The 14,446-nt window shown below is 39.5% G+C and overlaps 1 protein-coding gene across 1 annotated transcript in view; it reads left to right on the plus strand.

The window, feature by feature from the left end:
* Positions 1–12,018, plus strand: part of fbxl18 (F-box and leucine-rich repeat protein 18) — a 41,446-nt gene extending 29,428 nt beyond the window's left edge. The window contains exon 4 of the mRNA XM_048609746.1: positions 3,493–12,018. Coding sequence (XP_048465703.1) covers positions 3,493–3,649 — 157 coding nt within the window. The 3' untranslated portion in view covers positions 3,650–12,018. The remainder of the gene's footprint in view (positions 1–3,492) is intronic.
* Positions 12,019–14,446: the final 2,428 nt, after the last annotated feature.

The following is a 14,446-nucleotide window of genomic DNA, read 5'->3' on the forward strand; positions in this document are numbered from 1 at the left end:
CTGCACCTTGTTGTCTCAGATTCTCCAGCATCTGCAGTTCCTACTCTCTCTACCATATCCAAGATAGGTTCTCTTTTTATTCTTCCTGCCATCTTTCTTCACCAACCATTACAGGTCTGCACATGCACACAGAGGCACCTACAGACACCCACACACCTTAAAAACGCTTACATTGCTGTCTTCCATTCTGATGAATAGTCATCAGCCTGAAATATTAACTTTGTTTCTCTGCACAGTTGCTGTCTGACCTGCTGAGTTTTTCCAGCATTTTGCTGTTATTTTTAACTTCTCAGCCACTGTGATATTTTGCTTTTCATGTTATGCACTTGATTTTGAGCTCTTACTCTGCAGTAACTTCTTGCTGTATGCTTGAATTGGTGATTTTATATCGCGTTACGTTAGCAATGCTGCGTACATACGTTGTAATAGCAAAATTTATTTTATAAATTAACGCAACAATAAACCCAGACAGTTTGGAGAGTTTAGCAAGCAGTCTTTATTTATAGGGCAATACTTCGGGTGTGTGTGTGTGTGTGTGTGTGAGGGAGATTATCTTGGGCTGGATCACATTCTGACCATTTTGATCTCGACAAGTGAATTACCCAAACAGAGGAGGGGCAGAATTGAGATTCCTAATTACCATATTGAGGTTAGACTTCCTAACCTCTACGGAGATAAGAAATTGATCTTTTGAAGGCTTGTGTTGAGCTGTGTAAAACAGGCAAGTTGCACACTGCTGAGTTTGTCAATGTTAATATCTGTTGGCTCGACACCCACCCTACTTGATATGGACCAAATGGCCCGAGATGAGCATTTCTGTAACTGTAGTCGAAAGTCAAGCTGAATCAAGAAGACTTTCATTGGAGGGAATAAAAAAACTTTGTAAATCTTGCTGTATTTACACTCAGTTCCATTAAATAAATATCCTGATTAGCTTAGTAGGTAAGTGCACTACCAGTGATAACAGACCAGGGATTTAATTTGCTGATCTCAGCTGGTATACTGATCCTGTAATTGGTCTGTAAATCCTTTGAGTTTGTGCTTGGGGGTGGGGTGGGGGGGATCAGGGTGAGAGCAACTACTGCTTTTGATTGCTAATCGGTGACCACCCCTACCCGGAAAGTGCACATGAGCATGGGTGGCATGTGATACCACAGAGATCACTGTGTTCTAAATGTTTGCTGTCTAGGTTAAATCAGGTGAATCTCAAGAGCCAGCTGTAGCTATGTAGCAATGATACCCTTCAGCCCAGCCTACTTCACCAGTATTCCTTGTATTGTGTTACCCTTTTTAAAAATCAAAATACAACAGGGGACAGTGGACAGGGTTAACTTGGGGAAGCTGTGAGATGAAGATACATTGGGGGTGGAAAGGTAGGCAAGATTGCATTGTTTGTAAGCCCAACCATATTTCAAGTTAGATGGTGTGTTGCCTCAACTTGCTAATGCGAACAATGTGTAATTGTTAAATGGTTCCACTAAGCACCAGGAACGTTAACCTCACAGCCCTGAAGGAAATGGCAGCCTAAACTTAGAACATAAAAATACCAATCATTTGGCAAATCACTTTTGAGGCTCTTCCAAAAATCTGAATTTGTGTTTCAAAATAGCTTGCGGGTAAGGAACGTCCTTCCACGCAGATAATAAGTTGATGAACTTGGTGCAGATTCTTTTTTTTTAAAGAAACCTCAGCAGGTGTACAGGGAATGTTGGTACCCCAGGCAATTCATTTCCATTACTTGATGTTTTTGGCTTTTATTTCTTTGTCAATCTCATTAATTCAATAAGTTATTCCTTTTATTAAAAATTATAGACATGGTGCTAGGCAATATATGCAAGTTGATTTTGCATCTTGTTTACTGGCTTGAAAACAAAACAATAATGAGTAATTGATCTAAATTTTTAAAATCTCCCTTTTTGCATAATCAATGCCTGTGTCAACTCACATCTTTTAACAATGTAACCTCCAAGAAAGTGCAAGTTTAAATCCAGTTCACATGAGCCCAGGAATGTTTTAGAAAATAGGATACTGACATCTGCAGGCGTAATGTAATGTAAATGTCCTGTTGGTAATTTATCAATGAAAATTTCAGATTGAAATGCATACTCAATGTGGAGAATTTATTTGTTCATGGGCTTTGGGTGCCTCTGGCTACACCAACATTTACTGCCCATTCTTAATTGCCCTTGAGAGGATGGTGATGAGCTAGCTTCTTGAACCACGACAGTTCTTGGGATAAGTATATCCATATTGCTGTAAGGAAAGGAATGTTAGGACATGTGGCCATGAACTTAATGAGGTAGGCTCTCACAGGGTTTTGAGGATGAGAGAGCAGAGGTTGAGAAAGTTAGAGATTGAGAAATGCTATCCAGGCCTTAGAGCCCAACTACAGTGGAATGATTAAAATCGCGTTAGCGAGTGGTCAGAGCTGGAGGAGTGTAGAGGGCTCTGAGAGAGTTCTGGGCTGGAAGAGATTACAGATTGACTCTAGATGTGAGCTTTCTGTGAAGCAATTTTCCAACTTCAGCACCACCTTCTTGGTTTTATAAGTCACTCTTCCCTTATATTTTGTATACGTTCATCACTGGTTTTAACAATTTATTCAACAAATCTCCCCTGGTAGGTTTTTATTATCTCAGCCAAAGCATATTGTTGATTCATTTGAATTTCCTGTACCTGCTTTTCAACCTAATCACTTAATTTTGCATGTACATAACATCATAATCAACCTGTGTTTGACCTCAACTCTCCACGTTCCTTTTGGATTATCGCAAATTGCTTATTGGTCAACCAGAGGAAAATCTGCTCTGGGGATTCTACTTGCAAGAATTTTGTATGTCTTTATCCAAAAGCAATACGTGCCTTTGTTCCCTCTTCACTGTCTTGTCTCTCCTTGAAGGTTCTGACTTGTAATGATATACAGTTCTAGCATTCCTGTGGTACCTTTTCACCCTCATTTGCATTTTTGCAATCTAGTGAATCAATGTCAACATCACAGCTAACTGCTAAAGTAAGAGCCACTTTCAGATCAAGGTGTGCAGCGGACACTCCCTTCTCCACACCACCCAAAATGCCCAGCTTCTACCCCTGTGGCAGATCGAAGGGTAATCCTAGCATCTTTACTACCAGTCACATTGAGAATAGAAAATGCAATGCATGCTAATGGTTGAGTTCATTCAGCATTTTATTGGTACACATGACAAGTTCCACTGAAATGGGTGAAAAGGAACAAAGAGAATAGTAATTGTTTAGGAATTTCATAGAACCATCTTTCCCACCTTCACAGCCGGATTTCCACTTCATCACGGAATAACAACTTTTCTTGGCATTTGAAGGCGCTGCTTTATATTTTTCAAAATGAAATGCAAAAGAAATAACTTGTTGTTGAACCACTGTAAATTAATATTTAACTTCAACAGCATCATTGAAGGAGGCAAGCCTTTTCTGTCCAACAGCCATCTTTCTAACTTGTTGTTTTCTGTCATTCTCCAGTTTCCAGACTGACCGTCCTGCACTGAATGTGGCCGTATTCCCACTTCTTCACGAAGGACTCGCTGACATAATCCGAGATGTTCCAATGATGCACTTGGATGAAATAACTCTGTTTAAAAGCCGTGTTGCAGAAGACCCTCTGCATCTCTGGTGGTGATATTCTGACCAAGAAGAAAAAGAAAGTTAATAGTGTGGTGATCCCTATGTGTGACTATTTCCTTCAAGTTCCCCTGCTTGTCAATAACATTGTTGTTTAAAATAAAACATATTCGTTTACTATCTTGTGGAAACCGGAAAAAGGTTGAAGCTTGAAAATTACAAGTTTTTTTGCTGCCTTGTTTTGTAGGTAAACGCCATTGAATCTGGGTCATCACCAGTTGTGGTGGATTTTATGTGTGGCAAGTTTTATGTTGTGCCTGCTGTAGTCTTTACAATAACTGGAAATAACATGAGAAGTAAAGGACAAGTAACAACCTATCAACTCTCATCCCACTAATATCATAATTCTACCGCAATAGCATTCATTGTGTTTCAAGCATTACTAATGTTCGCCTCTACTTGCTGCTTACTTTACTTTTCATGAGATTAAATCCCCTGATTTGACTTTTCTTCACTTTTTTACAAAACTTTGAGTGTAACCAGGTTTACATTAGCTTTCCTTTTGTTTGTTACCCTGTTGCCAGATTAATTGCTACTTTTCTTGACCGTTCTTGATCATCAGTAACTTTCCTTGAGTTCTTTCACGTTACAGTTGGGATCAGTCTTATTCGTCTCTGGACTGTCTTTGGTGTTTGTATATGTTCTTTGTGATGTAGTGACCAGCATTAAATACATTTCTTCAAGTGTGAGCTGACCAATGTGCTGTAACGTTTTTGTGTAATCTTTGGCTCTTGTTCCCGATCTTCTGGCTAAGTATTTCACCAGTCTTTTTACCTTCTCATTAAGTTACTTTGTGGTATACTGCCACCATCCCCAATTCGATTTTTAGATCTCTGATTTCTAATTCATTGTGTATATATGCATGTGACTGAACATAGAATTTACAGTACAGCAACAGGCATTTGGCCCAGCTACTGTGTGCCAGAATTTATGCTCAGTATGAGATGCCTTCTCCCACCCTGATTTATCTAATCCTATGAGCATTGCTTCATTTCCTTTGTCCATTATGTACTATCTAACTGCTACATAAATGCAGCTATGACTATTATCTAACCTCCCTGTATATGTACAATCCTATTATCTACATTAAATGCATTTACTGTTTGAATAGCCAGAGAGACAGAGAGGTAATTTTAAATCTGTTCTAACATTTTACACTTGGTCAATATTGCTGATTGGCATTTCTTGGCCACTATCAACCCTATCATGTGGAAGCACGTATCATATGCATTCCCTCTTTGTATTGTCTGCCCCAAGCGTCCAGCCAAAGCTGGAATTCTGCCTTTACTCAGATAAAGTGAGATTGTGTATCACTAGCTTCTCAATTTGAGCAGAACAGAAGTGCAACACACGGACAAATGATAAATTGCTTTCATGACTCCTGTGGTGACTGAATTTGAAGACCCTTTATCACTCAACTTGTTCTCAGGCTCCATCTCTTCTCCAAACTCCGTTTGCTGCTCTCATCTGGGACCTTGCATGTGCTGCTGCACTTGGCTTCCTTTCTATACATTTTGGAGTAGGTTGGATATGGGATCCCAAATCTGGCTCTAGTACCCTATTGTTATTCAAAAGAATTAAATACCTTCCAAGATTCAAAGTAGAATATGATTTTGAACTAGGAATTTTGAACTGTTGCAGTACTGCTAAGTTACTGTTGGTAGCACTGCTGAGCTGTCAAAAATCTGTTTGTGGCAGCACCACCTTGATTGTAAGTGTAGGGATTGCAAAACATTGTGTTCTATTTGCTAGTTCATGGATTAAAACTATCACTTTTATGATGTATTGAATAAAATGTTTTACAACCAGGATCCTCACTTGGGTAATGACAAGTCTGTGTCAGTGCTAGCACTTCAAGTGATTCGCTCTGATCAAAAGTCTGCCCTTATCGTCCTTTTCTTCCTATGCCCCAATCTTGATGGTTGGTGATCAAATTTTGGTGACATGTCAAAGCACGATGGAGCTGCCTTGCTGCTGCAGCTTTCTTCCACCTTTGCAGCTGATGAGATGTTGAAGACTTTTAGACCATGTTTTCTCTGGCATCTCCCACTGCCCTTGTTACCTCGTGCAGCTCTGCTGAGGAATAAAGAACTCCCAACAGGATCTCTAGGACCTCATGGTGCAAAAGCTTTGCCACCACATCAAGGTGGCAGTCTACAGAGAAGATGACATTCTGAGGTATGCACAATAAATCAAGTCATGTTCAGAGCTCTAAGAGGGAATATTAGCCAAATCCTGTAATGACAGAGGGATTAGATCTATAAGCAGTCTTTAGTCAAGACTCTGTGTACAAGTGACACATGCTTGTGATTTGTTGGACACTTGTATTCAGTTGGAGGTGCCTTTGGGGAGCAGCATCTGTGACTGAATTGCCCTCTTCAGAATCCCTCTTATCCCAAACGGGGAGAGGTTAGAAGAGATGCCTAAAAATAAGCTGCCCCACTTTCTCCTCCCTCCCTGCTTACAGCCTGCAAGGTCACCATTCTTTGAGGTCATTTAAACAGATCTGAGTTTTCACACACAAGGTTAATACCCCACTTGGATAAGAGGTTATCTGTCAGGCCTAGCCTCGAGTCTCAAAAGATTTGGCCAGGTAGATGAATCTGTACTTAGAACCTTTTAATAATGATGGGACCTTGTTTAAATTGACACTAAGTCACATCCAGTGTAATGGTTCTAGAACATTCCATATTGATGTCTTATAGGATATGGTAGAATGGTACTTTATCTAACAGGCCTTGAAGGACATAGCTCGAGAGTTTAAATCCCGTCATGGTCACCTGTAAAATTGAATTTAGTAAACATGGTAATTTGTAGTCTTCAGGGTTTATTGTAAAATCACAGCCGGCTGACTTGGTCTTCCAGCTCAGCACAGCCTGACCATCAGCTTCTGCATAAAGTAGTCCATTAAGTCAATGAGTTTTCATTAGATGAAACTTTAACTCTGTTTTCCTCTCTATCAATCTAATCTGCGGAGTGTTTTCAAACATTTTCTATTTTTGCCTTGCTAGTGTTGCCCACGTTATAAGAACAACAAAGAATATGCTGATGGATCTGATTTCTTACTTTTAAACAATGAAACCACATGAGGCTGTAATCCACTGGAACCAACCCAGACCTCAATAAGCTATTAACTATATGAGCCAGTGATTCACATATGACCTCCCCAGTTCCATTCTGGAATTAGTGGAATCGGGTTGAACTGCACAATCAGCTTTAAGTGCCTTAATCCTAGCTAAGACCATCTGCAATTACGCCTCCTAAACCAATTGAAGCTGCATCAGTTCTAGTGATCACCTTCAAAAGTGAAAGCCAAGACTAAGTATCTATTAAGTTCCCACTTGCCCTGATTGATCTCTGTGTGGTATTTAATGGTACTCCGACTACTAGCACAAATGGAAAAAAAACTATTATTGCTTTATGTACCATTTTCTTTCAGTGCTGCAGTTATTCTAGTCTAGCAGCATAACTCCATGTACCTTAACCCTGTTGAAAATAAACAGTAATATTTAGTTATCAGTAACGTAGATTTACTGAATCAAGTAAAATGCAATGATCTATTGATCACTGTCAGCAGAGATTCCAGGTGGAGGTTAGTTGCTTAGTTAAATCCTCTTTGACCGTGCTAGACTGTTGTTCCTAATTTGGTTACTATAATTGGAAATCTAGTTTGAAGCCTCTGTTTTAGTAAGTTCAATCCCAGATGGCTATCTTTAACTGTTTACCTATAGATGATCTATTGCAGCATCAAAACTCTAAAGGTGTTTCAGCTGGGTTAGATTAACTGTTTGTGCATTAATACCATATATGAGCAATCCTGAGTGCATATCTTACCATACTTACATTTTTGCCTTGCTTTGGCAGGCTTGAAAGCCATTACTCTTTGTTTTTCTTCTAAAGAAATCTTAACCGAAATTATAGAGTGAAGCTACTTGAGAATGTACAGTACCAGAAAAAGACAGTTTGGTCCATCTGACAGGCCCCACTGTTAGAATAAAGACTCTGTGATTCACTACACATTACCCTCATTTCAGTTTCTCACCCAACCCCCATTAAAATTGCTGATGCTGTCAGCCTCTGCTACTTCTCTAGACACTTCAAACATTCAACACCCTCTCTGTGATCCTCCCTCTGCTGAACTGCATTTCATGTCCTCCACAGTGCTGTTCCCAGGGCTGTGGTAAGGAGTTTCTTAGGGTTCAACTTAAGATGTCAAATGCTTCAATAAAATCCTTCTCAGACCACCCTATTATTTATAAACTGAGCTTCTCCAGTCTCTCCTTTTACCTCAGATGTTTTATATCTCTATTATTTGGTATGAAAATCATGATGGCTTTTAATAAAGTATGGAGAAGCTGTTTCTATTGCCACCAGTGTCAGTAATAGGAGGCATGGATTTAAGCTGCTTGGCACAAGGAGCAGAGTGTGCTGTCATCAGTTAGAATTCACTGTCTGAAAGGGAAGTACAAGCAGACTCAATAGTGACCTTTAAAGAGAATTGAATAAATACTTGAAATGCAAAAAAAAAGGGCTATAGGAAAAATGGAAGGAATGGGATCAATTGGAAACCCCTTACAAAGAGGTAGGATAGATGTGCTTCCTTCCATGTTGCATAAACTTATGATTTTACTTTGATTTTATGATTCACATTTTCCGACACTGAGTCCTTCCTTGTACAAGAACCAGAACACCACATGCAATTCTGGGTGGGGCGAACTGCCCTGAATCACGTCCTATGCTTGCTTGATTCATTTCATAACACTCAAGTATCCTATTTCCTTCATCCGTTGCTGCTGGATGTCTTTTTAAGGATCTATCCGCCATCATCCTCTTGATCATTATCATGTACAGTGTTATAGAATTAGAAGATGTAGGGTGGAATTTGGAGTAGTAAATGTTTATTTGGAGCACTAACATCAGCATAGGCCATGCTGGGGCTAAATAACCTTTTTCTGTGCTTGAAGATTTTATGTAATCTTCACCTCCCTACCAATACCTCAAAACCTCTCTTATTATCCCTTATCTTAATTCCTGTCTCAATCCATAGAGGTTTTATTTCCTGCAGTTTAACATTATTTACAATAAATGCACCCTGACCTCAGCTGTGAAGCCTTGTACATCGGTTTCTATCCTTCATGATGTGCTGCTACTTTAATTCTTAGTTAAACGTTGATGTACTGTGATTTAATATTGCAATCATTGCATTATCCACAACATAACATTTAACATCATGCTTTTCATGCACTTTTTGTTTATGGTTTTATGCATATTATTTTTAAAAACCTTGCCTCGATTCTTGTACAATCCCACCTCAGCTAGTTACTAAATTTCATTATTTTAATGTGCTTACTGAATGATTCAAACCTATGTCATTCTTAGAGGAGCAGGAAACCTGACATTTTGGGTTGAGACCCTTCTGAAACGTCAGCTTTCCTGCTCCTCTGATGCTGCCTGGCCTGCTGTGTTCCTCCAGCTCCACACTGCGTTATCTCAGACTCCAGCATCGGCAGTTCTTACTATCTCTATGTCATTTTTACTTCATTAATTAAATGTTCTGCCTTACCATATGAGTTTAAGTTTGCTGGTACCCATACTTTTTAGTCTCTTAGCTAGTATGTTGGTGCTTCTAGGTTTCAACTGAAAGCCATCCCTTCTGTGCAATCTATCACAATCCTTGAGTGCATTTCAGTATCCAATTTATCCGAAACTCTAAATGCTTCCCTGTTTTAACATATCTCTTATTCTGATCTATAGTGCCCAACATGGCATTGGAAGTAACGCAGCGATGACACATCAAGCTCCTCTTCCTCATCATAAACACTGAGCCTCGCAAAAATCCAGTTGCAGGATTCTCTTCCTACTGCTGCTTCTGTTGTTGGCCGTCACATCAATCATTGCCACTGGCTGCTTCCCATTTGCTTGGCCATTGAATAGCAGCTTTCCCATATTCCTGTCCTTTCCCTAAAGTCGCTCTCATTATTCTGCTGTTTCCTAACTATCTTATGAAGGCTGCGATCCAGAACTCACCATCCTTTTGGATATTAATAGCTGCAGGGATTTTTAACATAGATCCCCAGAATATTTTATCAATCTCCAGGGTGACCCACATCCAAAATCCTGTATGTAACCTGAGAGGTCCCTTACCATCTATTTCTAGATATATCAATTATGAGAAGAAAATGTTTATTCTTTGACAATCTCTCAGCACACAATCTAGACCAGTTTGATTAGGTACATTAGCAGAAAGTTTGTGCACATTCCTGCGATGGATTTGTAATGTTCCACATGTTCTTGAAGTTCTCTTAATCCAGCTGTTCAAACCTGCTACGGTTCATATCTATACAACTTCAACCCTGACCTCCCTTTGGATAGTGCTTTCTTGAACTCTGGCAATAAACTCTGCCAGGACAAAATTCCTTGCTTACTTTTCTTTTGCAAATCACAGACATTAGTGAGAGATTTTATTTCATAATTGATGCCAGCCCTGATCCTGTAACATCAGTCTAAATATATATCTTCTGGATTGAGTAAGACATTCTCACTTAAATCTCACGCCCTGTTTTTTTTTTCCTCAAAATAAAAAGCAAGTTCATTTTCTCAAGATTATGAGGGCTTTTGATTAAATAAATGTAGGCAAACTGTTTCCACAGGGAGGAGGATCAGTGACCAGAGGGCACAGGTTTAAAATTATTAGCAAAATAACCAGGAGGAAGGGAGAGATGAGAATTTTGTTTTCCCTACAATAAATTTGGAATGCACCTGGAATGTACTGCCTGAAATTATGATGGAAGCAGATTCGAAAGCCATTTTCAAAAAGGAATTGAAAGCATAAAAAAAACTGTGGGGAAGGAACAAAGGAGGGGGACTAACTGGAAAGCTCGTTCCAAGAGTGGGAACTTGCATTTTTATTGAATCTTTGGAGTGAACAGCCAGGTGTTGTTGGAACTTTAGCAAAGAAGAAAAGAAGCAATACCTTCCTGTTCTGTTCACAGTGATTCCTATGCTAAATAACTGTTAGGGAGCAATTTCATAGGTCAGCTATTCTGAACTTCAACATTGAAAAATGTTTGTTACAGTCAAGATCCAATTCTAGTGCTCTGTGTGATCCCTTCCTCACTTGTTTGCAACATAAACTATTTTAAATTGGCAAAACCTCAGCTTGGGAGAAGGTAGAATAATTGATGTTAAAGTATCTGCAATAAGGTTATTGGTACCCCTGCAGATTTTTCATAGCATTATTCTGTTTCTCTTGTCTCATTTTCTTTCAACACTTGTAAATTCTATAGTCCTTGACAAAAAAGTGCCAAATTAAGTAGGAGAAGTTTTCAGTTGTTTATTGCCTTGTGGTAACAGACTTGACCTCAATATCTACCTTTAAGTGACTTTTTTTCATTCTTCAATGGGAATATGAACATTGTGGGAAATACAAGCATTTACTGCTCAGCCTCTGGGAGGTGCTGGTAAGAAGCCTTCTTGAACTATCTGGTGTAGGTGCAACTAGACTACTGTTAGGGAGGAAATTCAAGGATTATGACCCAGGCAATGAAGGAATGGTTGGTGATTTTGTGCAAAGTCAGGATTTTATAGTGCTGTCTTTGACCTTTTAGCTGGTGGAGGTCATGGGCGTAGAAGGTGCTGGTAACGAAGCCTCAGTGAGTTGCTGCAGTTCATGTTATAGACGGTATGCACTGCTGCCAATGCATGCTGCTTGTGGAGGGAGGGGAGGTTGAACATGGTAGATGGGATACCAATCAAATGGACTACATTGTCCTGGGTGACGAGGAGCTTCCTGGGGATGATTACAGCTGCACTCATCCAGACAAGTCAAGAATATTCCATCGCATTCCTCCCTCATACGTTGTCGATGGTGGGCAGGATATAAGTAAATTTTTAGTGAGTTCCAGACAATCATCTAGATGCAACAACAGTTATGCAGCTCAACACTGACTGAAATACAATAAAGGCTTTCAGTTCAAAAAACGAAGTCATAGAATTTTTAAAAAATAAAATTCTCTTTCATTTTGTTCTGCTTATGCCAGCGGGATTCAAACTCAAAAATCTGAAGATTTTCAATGGGATGTTTTCATAAAAACTCGGCTTGCAGGTGTATATTTTCAAAGCAGGTACATGACCAAAAATGTCTGCAGGTTTCAGGTTTCTATTGATTTGCTTATTTCCATTTTACCATCAGTCTAGGCCCTTGTTAAGCAATAGTTGTTGTATAGATGTTTGTGATGTTCATTTTCTCCAAAATGCAAGACTCATTTTCCAAAGCACTATTTTGAAAGCTCAGTCACCACCTTGCGATTAATGCTTGCATCATCAGTGTTGTAACTCCATGTAGATGTCATTTTTTTTTATGTAAAGGTTTATTCAAAATAAAAGATTTTAATCACATCATCAATCTTTCATTTTGGTTTTGTTACTTCCATCTTTCTTTTCATTCAGGCAAACATTTCTACAGTCAACATCAACTTGGTCATATTTTATTCAGGAGGAAATGATCAAAATTATTTGGTGGCTAGATATGTATCTAGGGAACGGGAGGAAATTGCCAGCAACCATGTCATGTGGTATTACCTCATCCAATAAGCTACAACACAGTTGAAAACTGAACCCTTAAACTCTGATGCATTGAATTTATCAAAAGTGGAAGGAACGAGCAGAAGCTTGGCTCAAGAACTACCCTGTCCTACCCAACCCTCGTCCTCAGGGCAATTCTTGTCATCTCTGCTCAAAGACCTGTCGCTCCAGGATAGGCCCAGCTGAGTCGTCTGAAGACACATGATTCATGAAATCTGGCAGATGTCATTCCTGTTTTGAGGGACTGATGAAAATGACGATTGAGCTCTATATATATGAAAGGTATTCTTGATTCTGAAAGGCCTGAGCAGAATGTGTCCAGGCAAGATTTAAAACTGAATCTGTCTCTAGTACAGAATTCTTAAATCTGCCAATTCTGAAGCTTAGTCAGCATTACATGAATAGCATAGATTGCACCCTTACAATAACTTGGAGATTATTTCTTTAGCTCACAGTTCGGACTCCTCCAAGTCATCAAGTAAAGCACAGCATGAGTTTGTGACCGAATTGCATTGTAGACCAAAAATTCTAACATCCTTTCATTGAAGAAAAACAGAAGGAATTGATTAGTACTTTAATTTTTCAACTGAAATGATTCAACCGTTGGTCCTTCGGTAATGAGAGCTCAATGATATAAAAGCATCCAGACAATGGAATCACAGTGATAGTCACTGTAAACTCAAAATGGCTCGGATTTGACTCAAACCACCCTATAAATTTTACAGTGTGTATATAATATATATGGAGGCCTGGGAGTAATTACAAGGCAGTAATCTAATTGAGGATTTGATGTGATGTTCATGAACTGTATGAGCTTTGCACTTGTGCTTAATGACATCAATTTAACCCCTCGATTAGATTACAGTCTTCTAATCATTCCCAGGTATCCATTATTCTGAAATTATTTTTCCACAGAGTTAGGTTTCTGTTTGGATTGAATGTTGGACACTGAAAGCAGCTGTTACTTACCAAGAACATATGCAGACTACAGAGGATGTATGCTGCCTTGACTGTAATTATAATTCTGTTTGATCCAAAAATACTATTTTTCTTGCTTTCAGTACATTATGTGCTTGTCCCACTACCGAAATGGCTTTGGTATAGAGGTCGTGAATACCGAGTTCCTATTTCCTCACTCTTTAGCAAAGCTGTTGACTTGTTATGCTTGACGCACTGACTCCTTACCCAGATATGTAGGGCAATATGGAGATCTTGAATCCATCTCAGCCAGACAGTGATCAAACCTTGTGGGGTTGGCACCAATCTGAGGTAAACAACTCTCCAACCAACTGACATTCCCCCCTCCCACCCCCACCATCAAACTCCACCAAGGAGTGTGGCAATTTTACCCATATGCAGTCTGGAGCCATGGATGGTGATAGTATAGACTGCAATTTCTTTCCATCACATGGCTGATCAGGAATCTTTCCCACTCCTATTACCTGTCATCAGCTTGTGTTGGAAGAATTTGTATTAAACCAGTTTGGCCATCTTATGAAGGCATCCCCTTGGCCATCAAGAACTGGAGTGGCACTTCCAGCAAAAGACTTTTAGCATTGGTTCAGAGGCAATGAGGCTGCCCATTCATCATGGAGCTTCCAAATTGCATTCATGTAGCCTTAAATGTAGAATGTCTTAAGGCACTTCGTGAACAAACACTTGGACAAAAAGGGGGTTGGACTGATTTACGAGGAAGTTCCAAAGGGTTAGATCTGGGTAGCTATAGTCAGTGAAATCATCAGGAACAGACAAATGTACAAGGGGCTAAAAGCACAGGAGCAGAGAATGTTGGGGTGCAAGGGGCTGTTATTGCAGGATTCAAGGATATTACAATAATGGAAAGAGGCAAGGTAATGATGAACTTAACCTGACACATGAGCATTTTCAATTTGAGACATTGAAGAAACAGAGTACAGTTTGAAATGGAGGAGAGTGATGAATAGAACAAATTACAAGTAAAAAAAACTCGGTTGTGGTTGTGGAGGAAGAACTGCAGTGGATGAATGACTTCCTCAAGGGGAGAATAAATGTTGATGCCTTGTAATCACAATCTGTCATTGCTGATGATTGTTTGGTTGGAGCGGTTTTGTTCACTTTAAAAAGAACACTCCTGTTGACACCCTGACTCCCCACCCATGCCAGATCGTCTGCTGTTCCCATGACTGGAGAGCAAGTTATTCAGGTACTTGTCAATGGGATGATTCTGGTGGGT

Source organism: Rhincodon typus, chromosome 21 (assembly GCF_021869965.1).
Source record: "Rhincodon typus isolate 14 chromosome 21, sRhiTyp1.1, whole genome shotgun sequence".
Lineage (NCBI taxonomy): Eukaryota > Metazoa > Chordata > Chondrichthyes > Orectolobiformes > Rhincodontidae > Rhincodon > Rhincodon typus.